This window comes from Aedes albopictus, chromosome 3 (genome assembly GCF_035046485.1).
Source record: "Aedes albopictus strain Foshan chromosome 3, AalbF5, whole genome shotgun sequence".
Taxonomy (NCBI): Eukaryota; Metazoa; Arthropoda; class Insecta; order Diptera; family Culicidae; genus Aedes; species Aedes albopictus.
The window spans coordinates 149,876,909-149,891,733 of record NC_085138.1 but is presented as its reverse complement, the minus strand read 5'-3'; the positions used below and the strand labels follow the sequence as shown (position 1 = coordinate 149,891,733).

At 35.8% G+C, this 14,825-nt stretch overlaps 1 protein-coding gene across 1 annotated transcript in view; it reads right to left on the bottom strand.

The window, feature by feature from the left end:
* Positions 1–2,049: 2,049 nt before the first annotated feature.
* LOC115254158 (uncharacterized) overlaps positions 2,050–14,825 on the bottom strand; it is a 71,131-nt gene continuing 58,355 nt past the window's right edge. The window contains exons 5-6 of the mRNA XM_029871906.2: positions 4,460–4,589; positions 2,050–4,391 (exon numbers count right to left, since the gene is read on the bottom strand). Coding sequence (XP_029727766.1) covers positions 4,030–4,391; positions 4,460–4,589 — 492 coding nt within the window. The 3' untranslated portion in view covers positions 2,050–4,029. The remainder of the gene's footprint in view (positions 4,392–4,459; positions 4,590–14,825) is intronic.

Below are 14,825 nucleotides of genomic sequence, written 5' to 3'. Positions count from 1 at the left end.
GAGCCGGCGGGAGGACACGCCTATTCGATTGCATGCAGATATTTGCGCAAATTTTGCGTAAACTAGCTAAATAATGCTAATGGTTTAAAAAATAACGTTAACACGAAGCTTTGAGTAAGTTTAGAAGATTGTTTATGTAATTCATATGTTAAAATGTTTGAATCACATAACAACTAAAATCAAGTATTTTCATCGTTGTGTAAAGTGGAATTACTGTGTATAAGTTCCACACACTGCCGAGAGGAAAGACTTCCAAGCCGCCAACGCATAAAAATCCAAAATATAAATTTTAGGAAAGGGGACGTTCAAAAATTACGTCCATCATTTGGGGGAGGGGGGGGGTCTACAAAAGTGTGACACTACGTGTATTAGGTATGGGAAAATGCGTGACAGAGGGGGGAGGGGGGGGTCTAGAAATCCCAAAAATGTATGGACGTAATATTTGAATCTTCCCAAAGAACTGTGGAAACTAATGCCGTTTTTCTTTTTTAACCTGGGTTGGAACTGGATTGGCGGAAAATGTGTAAACAAACAACGTCAAACAAACTTTAGTACAAGCGAAACCGAAGTCGGGTTGGGGTTGAAACTGTGATCTGATCCAGTTCCAACCCAGGTTGGAACTGGATAATAAAGAAAAACGGCATAAGTTCCTGCAAACTTTAGCTGAAACTGTTTTTCAGCTCCTTCTGTTTCTTAAAGAATCAAGAATCAAGAATCAAGAATCAAGAATCAAGAATCAAGAATCAAGAATCAAGAATCAAGAATCAAGAATCAAGAATCAAGAATCAAGAATCAAGAATCAAGAATCAAGAATCAAGAATCAAGAATCAAGAATCAAGAATCAAGAATCAAGAATCAAGAATCAAGAACCAAGAATCAAGAATCAAGAATCAAGAATCAAGAATCAAGAATCAAGAATCAAGAATCAAGAATCAAGAATCAAGAATCAAGAATCAAGAATCAAAAATCAAGAATCAAGAATCAAGAATCAAGAATCAAGAATCAAGAATCAAGAATCAAGAATCAAGAATCAAGAACCAAGAACCAAGAATCAAGAATCAAGAATCAAGAATCAAGAATCAAAAATCAAGAATCAAGAATCAAGAATCAAGAATCAAGAATCAAGAATCAAGAATCAAGAATCAAGAATCAAGAATCAAGAATCAAGAATCAAGAATCAAGAATCAAGAATCAAGAATCAAGAATCAAGAATCAAGAATCAAGAATCGAGAGAACAATGAACAATGAACAATGAACAATGAACAATGAACAATGAACAATGAACAATGAACAATGAACAATGAACAATGAACAATGAACAATGAACAATGAACAATGAACAATGAACAATGAACAATGAACAATGAACAATGAACAATGAACAATGAACAATGAACAATGAACAATGAACAATGAACAATGAACAATGAACAATGAACAATGAACAATGAACAATGAACAATGAACAATGAACAATGAACAATGAACAATGAACAATGAACAATGAACAATGAACAATGAACAATGAACAATCACCAATTAACAATCACAATCAACAATAAATAATCATACAGAAACATTATTAAATGTACATTTATTAGGTATCGCAACAAATTTCTTGGCCTATTTCGATGAGTGGAAAATTCAGACCAGGAACCGCTCATGAAAAGCAAGCTTTGTGTTTTTCTTCAATCCAGTACGAAGGTGAGAAGGAACGTCAAATCAAATGGAGCTCCAAGAATTCATGCGTCAACCAGATCATTAGCGAGCACCAATTTTGCAGGGTTGTTGTCCGGCAGTCTTGCAACATGCTCTGCCCACTTAATCCTTCCGGCTGTAGCCACTTTCTGGGTGCTGGGTTTTGTTAAACTTCGATTACCTAAATTGTTTGAGATTATGTTTATGGAAGAATTTCTAGCGGAATTTTTAAGGAACTTTTTACAGATTTTTTGAAAGTAAATGTAAAAAAAAGGAAAGTTTGAAATAAACTTTATTGAAACAATAAAAATATAATGCGTTTGGCCATTCTTTCAGTAGAAAAAAAAATCATTTCACACAGTCTGTTGTCGACTAATCGTTTTTATTCACAGATTAAGTCAGGCTACCCCATGTGGCAAACACAAAATATTCAACACAGATTACATACTGATTTGCTCCGTTTGTCATTCAACACCAAAATGTAAGTTACTTACTACCGTTGACTAATTCGAAGCGCTATAGAGATCGACCTACTGCTGCAGTAGATATAGGATAGTAAGTGTAGTTGTTCTAATCATAATTATGTTTATTTTAACAGCACTGCTCATGTGGCTGCCTATCATTCTTCTACTACATGTTGACTTCTTGATGTTATATACGAATGTGCGATCTATCCCTATACTCTAAGGATTATGTTGGATTACATCTTTTGGATTTGGCAATGACGAGGCAGACAATTTTCCATGTTTCCTACTTACTGTTGGCACATTTACTGCTTTTTGAAAACAGTTTGCGAACAAAGGAAAGCACTATACACTTCCCTAACCGTTTACTATTAGTTGATTTTAGGCATCTTGGCACAAAGTTTTACGCTGCTTTGATTTAGTTTCTCTGTCTACAAAAGTATGCAGTTTTTTTGGCTATTTTTTGGCGCATTGATTCCATATAGACTTATCGTACTACACGCAGAAAGAAGTTGATGTGATAGTTTTCTTCAGTGTAGCGGTGAGACCATTCCTAATGTTGTGTCCTAAATTGAAATAGGTATAGAGGAAGTGCGTCAAATTTAATCGGTTTTAAAATTTCCATATTTCAGAATTTGATGATATTTTCTCATTTCTTATGCTACTAGTGTTTATCTCAAAACTCACTAATTCAGTGACTGAGCAGCTACCAAAGAAACTTTCTTAGTTAAGCAATCATTTCGGTATTATTGAAAACTTCTGGATATCTGTTAACTTGCGGTCCATGAACAGCCGGGGGTTTTTTGTTTCTTTTTTATTGATGTACAGGGGGTGGCCAAAATGATTGGGATATGCAACTTTTTTTCTCCCACAAAAAATCAACATGCAGTAACTTTTTATAGAGTGCATAAAAAAATCTCAAATTTTGACTGTTTATCAACCTGCTATATGTGCATCATTGGTACGAATTTGGGCTCGATTGAATAGTTTTTCACGAAGGTAGAACTGTTCGGGTAAAACATATCTCGGAAACCAGTGGACCGAATTGAATGAATTTTTTAACGTTCATCAACAATATATTGATACTTGATACAACGTTATAAAATGTAATTTTTTTCCGCGGCGAATTAAGTTATACCAGGTTCAAATTTTTACCCATATAGAGGAAAATTAGTCAAATTTACAATACCACACAAAAATTACTAAATGTGTTCTTCCTTTAAGCTAAATTGGCTCTAATATATCTGATTAAAGATAACTTGAGAACAGAAGTGGAAAATCTTTGGACGTCAACACTTTTAGTGTTATTTATTGACATTGAAGTAAAAAAAAAACATTTTTTCGAGAAAAATCCAAAAAGTGTCTATCCATGATAACTTTTTTCAACGTTCAAAAAGTATCTATGTTTTAATAGTTTGTGAAGCATTTGTATATTGTTAGTGTGCGTTCAAAATTTCATTCAATTCGGTTCACTGGTTTCCGAAATATAACAGCTCAAAAATGAGTTGTCTGAAAAAATAGTGTTTTACCCGAACGGTTCTAACTTTGCGAAAGATTAATCAATCGTGTCCAAATTTGTACCAATGATGCACATATAATAGGTTGACAAACAGTCAAACTTTGAGATTTTTTGATGCAGTCTATGAAAAGTTATAGCATGTTGAACTTTTTTGTGAGAGAAAAAAAGTTGCCTATCCCAAACATTTTGGCTATCCCCTGTATGTGGTTCAAGTGATTCCTAAAAATACGACGAAAACCAATTTTACCATAAAAGTTTAAAATGCTTCTTAAGCCCCAGCCAGAACCTGCCGGAGCCTTAGAAGTATTTCAACTTCAGTAAACATTAGTAGTCGTGTGCGCAGAATCGTCATAAGCTCACTTTGGCGGCTTTTCGTTGAGTTTCGAGCTTCAGTTCCAGCATGGTGTACGGAATGACGGAAATCACCAGCAGGATGGCCAGAATGATGATCTTGGGAGCTTCGCACAGTATGCCATGCCCGGCAAAGGTGATTCCCAGTCCGAGGAAACGTAGCGCCTGCAGTGGAGACATCACTTCGGCTACCTTGGTCGTGTGCGATAGGGTTACCAGAGCGGTGATAAGGGTTTCCCATACGGCGTTGCATACGCCCCAGGCGGCTGGAATGACGTACAGGACGGCACTGTCGTCTCGAGAGGGTTTCCAGCGGAGTAGTACCAACAGCAGACATGCGTGGAATATGAAGCCGGCAACTGGAATCGAAAGATAGGGCGTCAGTTAACTGCATTTGTCTCTTTATTGTGTAAAATGAGGAACTTACTTATAACCACCACTCGTTTGGTGTGCCTCAATAGCATACTTAGCGTGCATGCTGCAATGAGCTGCATCACACCCATTCCGATCATTGCTCCGGCAACACTGTTTGGGCCCAATTCGCACGATACAAAGGCCTGAAAAAGTAAGAACACTGCTTATTAACCTCAATATTAATTATTTCTTCTATGTCAAAAAAGTCATGAATATTTCTATTACAAAAAGATTTGGCAGGAATCGAACCCAAACACTCTCAGCACGGAGGATACCGATGAAGGATGAACTTACCTGCTGAGACATTTGGACTTTGTCTGAACTAGGGTAACAGAACCATCGTTTTTTAGTTTGTTTTTATTTATATACATTTAACTAAAGCTAATTCTGCACTCAGGACCACCAGTGATCCTACGCACCCTTATTTATTCTATTAAAAAACAAGCAATTAAGGTACCGATTGATTGATTCTATTCATTTAAACTACGTGATTACTTCTAATAATAAATATACAATTAAGATACAAACTGTAAGCAATGATTGCTATAATGCATTTTCCCGATGCAATTGATATCGATCCTCTTCCAGCGCCACCATGGATTCATGGGAACCTGATGAATGGAATTCAACTCATCATACATAGATCACGGCGTGTGTATGGGAAAAGTTTATAACAAAAAATGGGCATCGTCGAATTTTTCGCTATTCAAAAATAGAGGCTTTCAGCTTTCATTTGCAGGGTCCCTCAAAAAAATCCACCGAGGGATCCCGAACAACTTTTTCAAAATACTGTTTTTCCCCATACAAAATGCACGGTTCCAAATTAATCCCTATTTCTACTTAACAAACATACCCAATTTTTGTATGAAAAAGTTCCCCCGATGGAATATTTCGATGTTGGGCTTGAATGAAAGCTGGTAGCGTCAACTTTCACGTAGCGTAAAAAATAGCGATGCCCATTTTGTTTGTAATAAATTTGTCCTACCAGACACACCGTGAGATCCATGGTGGCTCAGAAGAGGATCAGTGTCAGTCGCGTCGAGAGAAACGACTAGGCCAAAAGGGACCAAAGAAAAAAAAATAATAGACTAAATTTTGAGATGTTATCGAATTATTCTACCTTATCAGGCTTATCAGGCATACATCGAAAACATCCAAATGAATATCAAGGCGAACCCCAAGGCATTCTGGAAGTTTGTAAGCAGCAAACGTAAAACAAAGGGAATTCCGGAGAACGTTAAATACGGAACAAGATCATCTGAGGGCGACGAATCGGCAGCTGACCTCTTTGCCGACTCCTTCAAGACTGTTTACCGAGACTCTACCTCTTACACCACCGTAAGTTCAACCGGAAGTCGCATTGCGTCGTTTGAAATAACAAGTGACTCGATTACTGATGGTGTGGAAAAAATCGACGGCAACAAATCCGTAGGTCCCGATCAAATTTCGAATACCTTGCTCAAAGCGTTGAAAGAGGTCATCGTCGATCCGTTACATACATTGTTCAATGTTTCTCTCTCTAATGGATACTTCCCGGCGCTATGGAGGATATCGTCCGTTACACCTATTCATAAAAAAGGTTCTAAAAATAATGTAGAAAACTATCGTGCTGTAGCTATCCAGTCAGCGATACCGAAGTTTTTTGAATCGCTCGTGTATAACTATCTATATGAGGCCGTTCAAACAAACTTTTCGGCTTCTCAGCATGGATTTATAAAAGGAAAATCTGTCGTTACGAACCTGTGCGAGTTTTGTTCCATTGTAACGGATTACATTTCGCAAGGATTCCAGGTCGATTGCATATATACTGATATGAGCAAGGCGTTTGATGTGGTAGACATAGAGAGTATTCTAAAAGCAGCATCTCAATTTGGAATAGCGGGCTCGATATTCAATTGGTTGAGAACGTATCTGGGAGCGAGATTTCAATACGTGAGGGTGAACGGAGAAGAGTCATCGAGTTTCAAAATTGATTCTGGTGTTCCGCAGGGGAGTCATCTCGGTTCCCTTTTGTTTGTTATGGTAATGAACGATTTGCCAGACCATATGACAAATACAATCGTCTTAATTTACGCCGACGACGTCAAGATTTTTCGGGCAATAAAATCGGTTGAAGACTGTATCTCTCTACAAGCTGATCTACAACATTTCGGTAGTTTCTGCCGAGAACATGGACTTTGCGTTAATGCCAGCAAAAGCTCAGTGATGACGTTCACACGAAGAAGTCAGCCGCTCGTTTATACGTATCAGTATGAACAATCTCCATTGGTACGAGTTGAGACCGTTAAGGACCTAGGAGTGACTCTTGATCATGCGCTAACCTTCCACGACCATGTAAATCGAATCGTACAGGAAGCATTGCATCTTTTTGCTCTTCTCAGAAGGTTTGGACGAGATCTTTTTGACCCTCACGCGATTCTATAAGTATACATAGGTCTGGTTAGATCGAAAATGGAATTTGCTAGCGTGGTATGGAGACCGCAATACGCCGGCCAAATTCAGCGCTTAGAGGGAGTTCAGAAGAAGTTCGTGAAGTTTGCTCTACGAAATCTACCGTGGTCGGGAGATCATATGCCGTGTTACCAGGACTTGTGTGGATTAGTCGATTTAGACACATTATTCGCGCGACACCTGATAGCAGATATTGTATTCTTCACCAACGTTATAACAGGACGAGTTTCAAGTGAACATCTCAGAGCCAAAATCCAGTTCAAAACCATAACTCTACAAATTTACGCCAACGTAGAATCTTCGATCCCCCGCTGCGGACCCGAAATTACCTGAAACATGAGCCTGTGATCCGATTCATGCATGAGTTCAATGGGGTAAAGAACGTTATTTCCCTGGATATGACGACAAATGTGATAAAAAATAAGTTAAGATTGTTTTATCGTGGCCAGTTGTATTAATTGTTATGTGTTGGCATATTTCTAAGTATTTTTACATTTTAAGATTTAATTATGGTAAAGGGTTAATCCTACATTCCAGATAAAATAAAATAAAAAATAAAATAAATAAAATTCTACCTATGGACCTAGCAAGCGTATAAATACTAGGGTAATTGTTCCCTTCGTTGTGGTAGTACCTAATGTTGCGGAAGTGGCAATTGAGCACTTTTTCGACTGGAATGTTACCAAAAGGCATTTTTAACCCTCTAATACCCAACCCCGCCTTTAGACGGGGTATAGTTTGAGTATTTTTGTAATTTTTGTTTCGTGGGAAATCAAAATTTTTATATTTTTGGCTGATATTTAGGACTGTTTTGTATATCTCAAAATGGTTTTTGGAGTATTTAAAAGCGTATTTACATTTTTTTTAAATCATTGAAAAATTGATGTTTTGGCCACCTTTTAGAAGTCATTGTTAATTTTGTATTGAATCGCTACAATTAACATATTTTAAATTTTTCCCAAACCATTCTACCCTTGTTTAATAGTTTAAGGGGATCGAATACACTCTAAAATTATTTTCCTTAAAAATACACGGAAAATAAAATTTAATATGAAAAAAAATTAAAATAAAAATATTTTAACAATAATCATAAAATCTCAAAATGTTTTCATCCCAAAAAATCCGTACCCCAAATAGGCTTCCAGGAAAAATATAAAAGTGTTGGGATGTTCAAAAATAAAAATTAGAAAAATCAAAAACTGAAACTCACGAAATCGAGAATTAAAAAGAATCATCTTCCAAAACATGTTTAAATCGATTTTAGATGACGAAAAATGATATTTAGATCAAAATCAAAAATTTGGGTATTAGAGGGTTAATAGATGTATTATGCTTAAATTATGAGATTGCACCATTTGTGTGCTTAAGATTTGCCCAAAAACCTATTTTAAAAAAATATTTTCCGAAAATTTTTTGCTGCTGTGTTCCTATTGTTGCGGTATCCCATATGATTTCAATGGGATACCGCAACAATAGGAACCAAAATTAATTTTTACCTCTATAATAGGAACAGTGTGCCTAATGTTGTGGTAAGCGATTTATGATCGAAAACAGAGAGAAACGATAGTTTATATATTTTTCCAAGCAAATTTGGATAGAAAACTACCAACTAACGTTTTGCAACCCTTCATTAGATGGTGCAATCATTGTTTTTATAATGAATTTACCTTAATACCACAACGATGGGCACACTTACCCTAATGTTTATTCCATCAGTTTCTCATTTTCTCCATTCTGGTTACCTCTTCATCACTACTCTCTCGAAAAGTGAGACAATAATGGTGAGAACTACCGGGATAAATATCTGGGGAATGTTTAAGGAAAAATCAGAAGGTATTCCTAGAAAAATTCCTTAAGAAATCCATGAAGGAGAAATTGCAGGAGGGATCCTGAGAGAAATTCTTGGAGGACTCTTCAAGGGAATCCCTGGTGAAATCTCTAGAGAAATCCTGGAAGAAATCCCTGGAAATTTGTGAGAGGATTTTATGGGAAGACCTCTAGAGAGACCTCAAAGTGATCCCGAAGAGTCTCAGAGGAACCTCTTGTAGTAACCCAGGATTTCTCTGCATGAATTCCATAGCAATCCCTGGAGGACTACAGGGAAAAAACCCTGGAATAAATTTTGAGATGCTCATTCCCTCTGGAGAAATACCGGAAAGAATCCCCGGAGCAGCACCGAAATAAAAACCCAATAATTCCTAGAGCAATACCAGAATTGATATTTTAAGGAACTTCAACAGAAATCCTCTGTGGACCTTCAGGAAGGATCTTTGGAGAAATCCCTGGATGAATGCTTTAATGCGTCCAAGAAACAAAAAACACGAAAAATCATAGTAGTATGTGGAGGAATTACCACTGGTCAATCCTAAACCATTAGAGGAACTAGCGGAACCTTCGGTTTAACCATTTAACACCCAAATTTTTGATTTTGATCTAAATATAATTTTTCGTCATCTAAAATCGATTTAAACATGTTTTGGAAGATGATTCTTTTTAATTCTCGATTTCGTGAATTTCAGTTTTTGATTTTTCTAATTTTTATTTTTGAACATTCTTATATTTTTCCTGGAAGCCTATTTGGAGTACAGATTTTTTGAGTTGAAAATATTTTGAGATTTTATGATAATTGTTGAAATATTTTTATTTTTATTTTTTTTTCATGGAAAATTTTATTTTCCGTGTAATTTTAAGGAAAATAATTTTAGAGTGTATTCGATTTACTTAAACTACTAAACTAGGATAGAATGATTTGGGAAAAATTTAAAATATGTTAATTGTAGCGATTCAAAGCAAAATAAACAATGACTTCTGAAAGGTGACTAAAACATCAATTTTTCAATGATTTTTAGAAAATGTAAGTATGCTACAAAATACACCAAAAATTATTTTGAGATATACAAAACAGTCCTAAATATCAGTCAAAAATATAAAAATTTTGATTTCCCACGAAACAAAAATTACAAAAATGCTCAAACTATACCCCGTCTAAAGGCGGGATTGGGTATTAGAGGGTTAAGGTAACCGATAGTAAACACATAGTAGATATATTGTTACTTTCTACAATAGAAATCAAGCCCATATAGTTCGTACAATAAGTGAATATTAGCTTTATTAGTGACTAATTGATTCGATTGCTTTTCAATAGTTCTATAATAATTTAAAGTTACTATCAGTAAAAATTATTTTAAGTTGTTTTTATATAGTTGCAAAAGTGCATGCAGTTCTCATGGACTTTTATTAAAAAAATAAAAAGAGTTTATTTCTCAATTACACTTAAAAACAATTCGTAGCAAATAAATAACAATAAATATTATTGTTGCTTGGATAGTGTTTGTATAATCAAATACAAAATCACTTGACATGTTTTTTTATAGTTTTCGTTTTATATTTGAGTACAGTAGATGTTTCGGTTATCGAATGTTATTCGATAAAATTTCAACGACTGACAGACGTCAAGCCGTGTTGGCAGAGGAAGCTCTCAATTAATAACTGAGGAAGTACTTATAGAAAACTAGCTGAAAAGCAGGTTTAGACAAGTGAGGATGTTACAACAAGAAAAAAGATGAACAATGATTTTTTTAATGTTTTCCAATAAATTAAAGGAATTGAGTAAATAGTAAACTAACAATACAAATACAATTAGTTTAATGGGGTCAATTGAACCGATGTTAAAATAAACATGCAATAATATTTGTTGTTATGTAAACAGATTTCGCCTTTGAAAACCCAAAAAATTCATATTTCTCGGTAACATTTTTCTCCAGCATTTACAGATACTAATGGCCACATGAATTGTGAACGATTTATGGTATGGATCATACGACCTGAGGTCTGACTTGCGATATTTGGCATTTATTTGAAAAGATTGAAGATAGATCTTATCAACAGCTGCCAAGCAATACATACCAGACAGACATCAGAGTGTTTGATTCTTATCATAAAATGTGCATATCATTCTGGCGGCCGTCAGTGCTCGTAAATGCTGGATATAAATGTTAGCGGGAAATATATATTCTATGGATTTTCAAAAGCGAAAACTGCTTACAAATAACAACAAATATTATTGTATTTTTATTGTAACAACGATTAATTTGACGCCATTCAATTAATTGTATTTGTATTGTAAGAACAATAAAAAACATTAAGATATATTATTTTCTTTTGAAAATTGCCCTAAAAATGTCCCATAAAAACACAATACATTCTATTGTTTTTCATGAAAAAGTGTATGAAAATTTTCTCAAAATTTTATGGTTAAGATACATAACGACCACCAATTTTTATTGTAAAAATGCCATTTACCATTCGCCGAATGGTAAAGAACAATAGAAGCGATGGTGAGTGTGCCGTGTAAATTACAATACGTTTAATGGTGAATATTTTTCGAAAAAATGGTGTTGTAACCATAAAATTTATCGTATTTTTATGATACTTTTTATTAGGGTCTACTAAGCAACTGTGACTTAGTTACAGCTGCAAGTGCCCAAAATAGGTACACCTGCCCAAGTGGTATCAGACCCTACCTGGAGGATTTCATGAAAGCATCCCTTGAAATGCCTGGAATAATTCCTAGAAGAATCTCTGGATAAGTTCCTTGAGGAATTCCTGAAGAAATCTCTACATACGACATTTTTTGAAATGCATCCAGTACAAAAAAAATCAGCAAAATTAATTTTCGAATTTCAGTATTTTTTTGCTGAATATCAGCACAACGTTTCTGATCAACTGTCAAAATTGCTGGATGGTTCAGCAAGTTGAAAAATAATTAGGGGCCATGCACAAATTACGTCACGCTTTTGGGGGGAGGGGGGTTTTGCATAACGTGACAACCTATACAAAAAATTTTAAGGTATCATACAAAAAGTGTGATATAGGGGGGAGGAAGGGTTGAAAATGATTTTTGTGTGACATAATTTGTGCATGTCCCCTAACTGATACTCAGCAGATTCGTATTGCTAAATGAATTCAGCACAAAAAAATTCAGCAAAGTTTGCTGAATACCAAACTGCAAACAAAATTTGCAGTGTAGAGAAACTCTAGAAGGAATCCTTGGAGGAATTCCCGGAGAAATCCCTAGATGAATTCCTAGAGAAATCGCTGGGAAAATTCCTTGATGAATCCGTGGAGGAATTCCTGAAGAAATTCCTCCAGGAATGCCTGGAGGAAACCCTGGAGGAATCCATGTTTGAATTCCCGGAGTAATTCCTGGAGGAATTTCTGAAGCAATCTCTGGGAGAAATCTTTAAGGAATTCCTAGTCCGTAGAGGAATTCTTGGTGGAGTCCCTGAAGAAATTATTGTAGAAAACTCTTTAGGAGTTCCTGGAGGAGAAATTCCTGGAAGAATCGCTGGAGGAAATTCTAGAGGAATCCCGCAGCAATTCTGGAAAAAGGCCTGGAGGGACTTCTGGATACATTCCAGGTGGAATACCTGGGGAAATTCCTAAAGTAGACTATAGAAAAATCCCTGGTGGAATTTCTGGAGAAATGCCTAGAGGAATTTTTGGAGAGATTCCTGGAGGACTTTCTGAAGAAATACCTGATGAATTTCCTGGAGGAATCTCTAAAGAAATTCTTGGAGGAAACCCTGGAAGAACTCCCGGAGCAATCCCTAGATGAACTGCTGGAAAAATCCATGGAGGAATTCCTGAAGGAGTTCTTGGAGGAACATCTGAAGGAATTCTTGGAGGAATTCCTTCCGGAATGCTTGAAGGAAACTCTGGAGGAATTTCTGTAGGAACTTCAGAAAGTTCACCTGGGGTTATTCCTGGATAAACTCCTGAAGGACTCCCTGGATAAATTCCTGGATCAATCTCTGGAAGAAATCCTGAAGGAAGTCCTGAATGAATTCCTGGAGGAATCCTTAGAGGAATTCTTGGAAAAATCCCTGGAGAAATTTCGGTAAAAATCTCTTGAGGAATTCTTGGAGAAAACTCTGAAGAAATTTTTAGAGGAATCCCTTTAACAATTCCTGAAGGAATCTCAAGTAGAAGTCCTGGAGCAATGGATGGATGAATGCAAGGAGGAATTTCTGGACAAATTCCTGGTGAAATCTCTAGAGCCTAGAAAAATTCCAGGAGCAATCCCTGAAAGAATTTCTGGAGGGATCCCTGGATAAATTCCTGGTGAAATCTCTAGAAGAATTTCTGGAGGAATCCCTGGAGGAATTACTGGAATAATCCTTGAATCAATTCCATGGCTTCCCTCTGCCCCCTCTGAATACGCCCATGGTTTCGAGGAATATCTAAAACTAGCTCCCATCCCATTTTTGAAAGATACTTTTCTATTTCAGGCCAAACATTTCAATAGGTCCTATCTGCATTTGAGAGGCTCTCTTTGTTCACTTTCTCTTTCGATTATTGCAATGTAGAGTAAGGTGGGGCAAAAGTTCGACCTTAGTTAAAAATTCAACTTTTTTCAAGAAATCGAAGCAGATAAAAATAAATGAATACCGTGTGGTGATTCTACCATCCATGAGCTAAAAATTTGCTGAACAAAGTTACGCCAAATGTCTTTTCAATTTTGAGTTACAACACTTTTTGTATGTGTGTGTCTAATTCGAACTCTTGCCCCACCACTGGGGCAAAAATTCGAATATAGTGTTTGTGGAATTTCGTTCACCGTAGCACACTATTTCGACGCTTTGGTCATCTAAATACCTAATACCAATTAATATTTGATGATGGAACTGAAATACACTTTAAAGTTCGATCTGGATTTTACCCAAATTAGGGTTAAATTTACTACACCAAAAATTAGTAGTTTTCCGCCAAATTCAGATGAAACAACATTTTTTTTCAACTTTGATCGAATTTTCTCACTAATTCCATCATTTTTAGAGATAATATGTACATTTTGCAGAATTTTAGGTTTTTACCTAAAGTTGCTACATGACTCGAACTCTTGCCCCACAATTCGAACTTTTGCCCCACTATGGGTAAAATATGATTTCCAAATCTTTTTTGCAAAAAGTTATACATGCTAAAGCATCTTCAAAATATACCTAGTTACGCCCCGAAATAAAATATCGAATTCGATTTCATTACAATTCCATTTCATGCGTTGGAAGGACCATCGCATATTACAATTTTTTGATCAAAAACTAACATTTTGTCATAACTTTTCGAAATATTGATAAATTTTCATAGTTTTTGGAGTGAAAGACTCTTTTTCAAAAAGGCTTCGAACAACCTTGACACCCGAAAGAAATAATTTGAATTGAGCCCAAAAACTAGAAAAGAAACTCTTGCCCCACTCGAACTTTTGCCCCACTTTACTCTAATGGTACACTTTTCAACTATTTTTGCAGTACAAATCAAAAGACGATTGTTTTGACCATCGTTCAATGCAAGGAGACAATCATAATACAAATAAACAGCTGAGATATTAACGAAAGAGAGGGATACCAAAGAGAACCTCTCTTCTGCAGTTAGGACCTTTAGACATGTTTGGCCTGATTTAGTAAATGTCCGTGCCCCTTGTGAACCCATGTTACTGGCTACGACTATGTGTGATATTTTTTCCAATAAAGCAAGATTCTTAACTTTTTTTTTGTGTACAAATATAACAATCTAAATCTTGTGTAGAGTAAGGTGGGGCAAAAGTTCGACCTTAGTTAAAAATTCAACTTTTTTCAAGAAATCGAAGCAGATAAAAATAAATGAATACCGTGTGGTGATTCTACCATCCATGAGCTAAAAATTTGCTGAACAAAGTTACGCCAAATGTCTTTTCAATTTTGAGTTACAACACTTTTTGTATGTGTGTGTCTAATTCGAACTCTTGCCCCACCACTGGGGCAAAAATTCGAATATAGTGTTTGTGGAATTTCGTTCACCGTAGCACACTATTTCGACGCTTTGGTCATCTAAATACCTAATACCAATTAATATTTGATGATGGAACTGAAATACACTTTAAAGTTCGATCT